The 3,676-nt window shown below is 51.1% G+C and overlaps 1 protein-coding gene across 3 annotated transcripts in view; it reads right to left on the reverse strand.

The window, feature by feature from the left end:
* TRIM46 (tripartite motif containing 46) overlaps positions 1 to 3,676 on the reverse strand; it is a 13,290-nt gene that overhangs the window by 3,343 nt on the left and 6,271 nt on the right. For all 3 annotated transcript variants that reach the window (XM_014589719.1, XM_014589717.2, XM_014589718.2), the window contains exon 9: positions 3,437 to 3,676. In XM_014589719.1, coding sequence (XP_014445205.1) covers positions 3,437 to 3,676 — 240 coding nt within the window. The remainder of the gene's footprint in view (positions 1 to 3,436) is intronic.

Genomic DNA, 3,676 nt, shown 5'->3' on the forward strand with positions numbered 1-3,676 from the left:
CCCGTGTGCGCCTCCCGCCCCCCCCCCCAGCCGCTCTCGGCTCGCACCCCAACGGCCATCGAGGAAGAAGTGCAGGACTGGAGTGGGGGAGGGTTGAGACAGAAGGAAGGATTTCAGGGACAAATGTTGGCACTGGGGACTGTGAGGTGTTAGCACAAGACACCGGGAGAATTCAGAACAGGGAACGCATTGCCAAAGAGTTCCATCCCTGGGAAAGGCAGGGGGTCCAGGGGAATGGGGCTGAGAGAGCTGCAAGGGGGAGGCATGAAGAAAAAAGAAGGGGCATTCCAAATGGGCATAGCACCCCATGAAGAGTTTTAGTGGTAACCAGAAGGCACAGAAACCAGTGTCCCAGGTCCAGCTGACTCGCCATGCTTCCTCCAACCCCCTCCCGCGGCTGGCCCCATGGACAGTCCCCACTGTCGTTCTGTGCTACCCGGTAACGTTCACACCACCATTCACCTATGCCTTCCAGCCCACCTGGCCCTCCTACAGGGACCAGTCCTCTTATGCCCCCTGCTTAGGTGGCAAGAATTCCCTCTTATCCTATGCCCCAGGGCCTAAACTACTGGGTTATTTTTCTATGAAAAAATGCGTCATGACTTTTCCAACAACCCAATATTTCTTAGTTACTTTAAAAGAAATTTGCTAAAAGGTGCGAGTGCTCCCCAGAGAAAGAGAAAGGGAGAGGGAAAGTGAGAAATCACCCTCTAGGGGGATGGCCATGCCACAATTCCTTCTCTTCCATCCTCCTCTCAGGATTTTGGGCATGCCATAGGGCTTGAACCAAGACTTGAACCACGCAGTCAGTCACATGGGATCCAGTACCTTAACCCTCATACCACTTGCTGACTTGAGGACCCAACCTTTTTTTTTTTTTTAAGTTTTTGTTACCGTGTGTGGGCCCTCACCGGAGAGAGACGGGAAAGAGAGATAGAGACATCACCATCCCCCAGGGGGAATGACCACACCACAGTCTCCTCTCCTCCATTCTCTCAGGACTCTGGGCACACGTGGCCAGTCATGGCGTGACTGGGTTCAGGACTCAAACCATGCAGCTGGCCACATGGGACCCAGTTCCTTAACCTCCACCCCACCTGCTGGCACACCTTTTTTTTAATTGCCAAAGGTCACATACACTTGCCGGAGAGAGAGAGAGAGGGAGAGAAAACACCCCCCAAAAAGATGTGGTCATGTTGCAATCACTTTTTTAAAATTACAAATCATTTATTTTATTTACTTATTATTATTATTATTTTAATTTGACCAGGCAGAGAGAGATAGAGGGAAACTGAGAAAGCAAGCCTCCAGGTCCAGGACTCGAACCATGGTTAACCATATGGGAGTCCAGCACCTTAACCACCATGCCACCTGCTGGTCCCATTTTTTTTTTTCAGTTGTTGCTATGGGTGGGGCTAGGCTGTGGCACAATGGTACTGCGACCTGATCCACATGGTATAGCTCATAGATTTGCTTCCTAGGGCCTCCATGGATATGCCAACTGAGATTGGACGTGGCTGTTAGCAGGAGGGCCACCCTCTCTCTCTCATGAAATAAATAAAAATAAACAAGAGCAAAACAAAATTTTATATTTTAAGAGAGAGTTTTGCTATGGGGGGGCATGTGCTTGCAGAAGAGACGGAGGGACAGAAAGTGAGAAATCACCCCCAGGGGGATGGCCATGCCAGAATCCCTTTCCTCCATTCTCCTTTAGGGATTTTGGGCATACACACATACCCAGCGTGAGGTGTTTTTTGTTTTTTTTTCTAATAATTATTTATTCATTCATTTATCTTAATTTGACCAGAGAAAGATACACATGCACAGAGAGAAAGAAGGTGAGAAAGCAAGCCCACGAGGTCTAGGACTCAAACCATGGTTGAACCGTGTGGAAACGTCCAGGGCCTTAACCACCGCACCACCTGCTGGCCCCACCCAGCGTGAGTTTTAAGTCGCCGGGTCTGGGACTCAGTGACTAAGTGGGAGTCCAGCCATGTAATCATTATGCCACCTGCTGGTCCAAACAGAAGAAAAAAAAAATCCTAGGTGCTGGCAGGTGGCATGGTGGTTAAAGGTGCTGGATTCCCACATGGAGGACCAAGTTTGAGTACCAGATCTGGAGGTGTGCTTTCTCACTTTCTCTGTCTCCCTCTGGTCAAATTAAGACATAATAATTACAAACGTAAATAAATAAATAAATAAATCTTAAAAAAAATTTTTTTTTCTGATGGAGAGAGAGAGAGAATTTGAGGAATCACCCCGAGAAGGGATGGCCACACTAAATCCCTTCTCTTCCATTCCCTTCTCAGGATTCTGGGCATGCACACACAACACCTGACAGGATTTTCAAGCCGCCAGGTCCAGGACTTGAGCTGCATGGTTGGCCAAGTAGGATTTGGTCACCTTAACCACCAGACCTTCGGCTGGCCCGACTATCAGGTATTTTTATTATCCCTATAGAAGAGGACTCAGGGTTGGATGGTAACACAGTTGCAAAATGTGACCCTGAGACTGGAAGATTCTGGGTTTGGGTTCCAGAGGCCTCCCTGAGAATGCTGGGCACACGCATGCCTATGACCCAAGGCCACCTGAGACTGGGGTGGATTGCAGCATCAAGACCCTGTTGCAGGGGGACCAGCAGTTAGTGTAATGGCTATGTCGCTGGACTCCCACATAGTCGACCGCAGTTCGCGACCTGGACCCGGTGGCTTAAAACTCATGCCGGGCACGTGTGCGTGTGTGCCCAAGATCCCGAGAGGAGAATGGAGGAGAAGGGATTGTGGTGTGACCATCCCCCCTGGGGGGTGATTTCTCGCTTTCTGTCTCTCTGTCTCTCTCTGTCTGCCTGGCGAGCACATGCACCCTATAGCAAAAAAAAACTCTAAAAAAAAAAAAAAAGACCCTGTTGCAGGGACCAGCAGTTGGCATAATGGCTATGTCACTGAACTCCCATGTAGCTGACCACAGTTTGAGTCCCGGACTCGGTGGCTTAAACTCACGCCGGGCACATGTGCGTGCATGCCCAAGGTCCTGAGAGGAGAATGGAGGAGAAGGGATTGTGGCGTGGCCACCCCCCTGGCCCATCATCCCTGGGAGGTGATTTCTTGCTTTCTGTCTTTCTGTCTCTCTCTCTTTTTGGCGAGCGCATGCACCCTATAGCAAAAACTTCTCCAAAAAAAATAAAAAGACCCAGTTGCAGATGCTGTCTCTGTCTCTTACTCATGAAATAAATAAATAAAAAAAGACTCTGGAGTCCAAAGGGTGAAACATCTGCCCAGAGCCACATAGTTGGCAAGAGGAATAACAGGGATTTACACCTAGGCTATCTAGCTCCAGAGCTAACGTAAGTGACCCTCAGGGCTCTGATGTGCCCTGTGACCTTGTGTCCCTTGCACAACCGCCTGTGCCCCCTCCCCCGCACTGCTTGCTCACTCACCAGGTGCTGGGGGCGTGTGCAGGTGCACGTCCTCACTGTACTCGCCGTAGCCGGCCTTGTTGCAGCCACGGACACGCAGCACGTACACGGAGCCTGTGTCGGGGTTCTCCAGCAGGGCGCTCGTGCCCCTCACCTCCTCCCGGCGCTGCCAGCGGGTGGGCCCCGGCTGGGCGGGCACATCTGTGCGGCGGAACTCCACGGTGTAGTGCCCGGGAGGCGGCGAGTGGGGAGGCAGCCGCC

Source organism: Tupaia chinensis, unplaced genomic scaffold, assembly GCF_000334495.1.
Source record: "Tupaia chinensis unplaced genomic scaffold, TupChi_1.0 Scaffold000374_1, whole genome shotgun sequence".
Classification (NCBI taxonomy): Eukaryota; Metazoa; Chordata; class Mammalia; order Scandentia; family Tupaiidae; genus Tupaia; species Tupaia belangeri.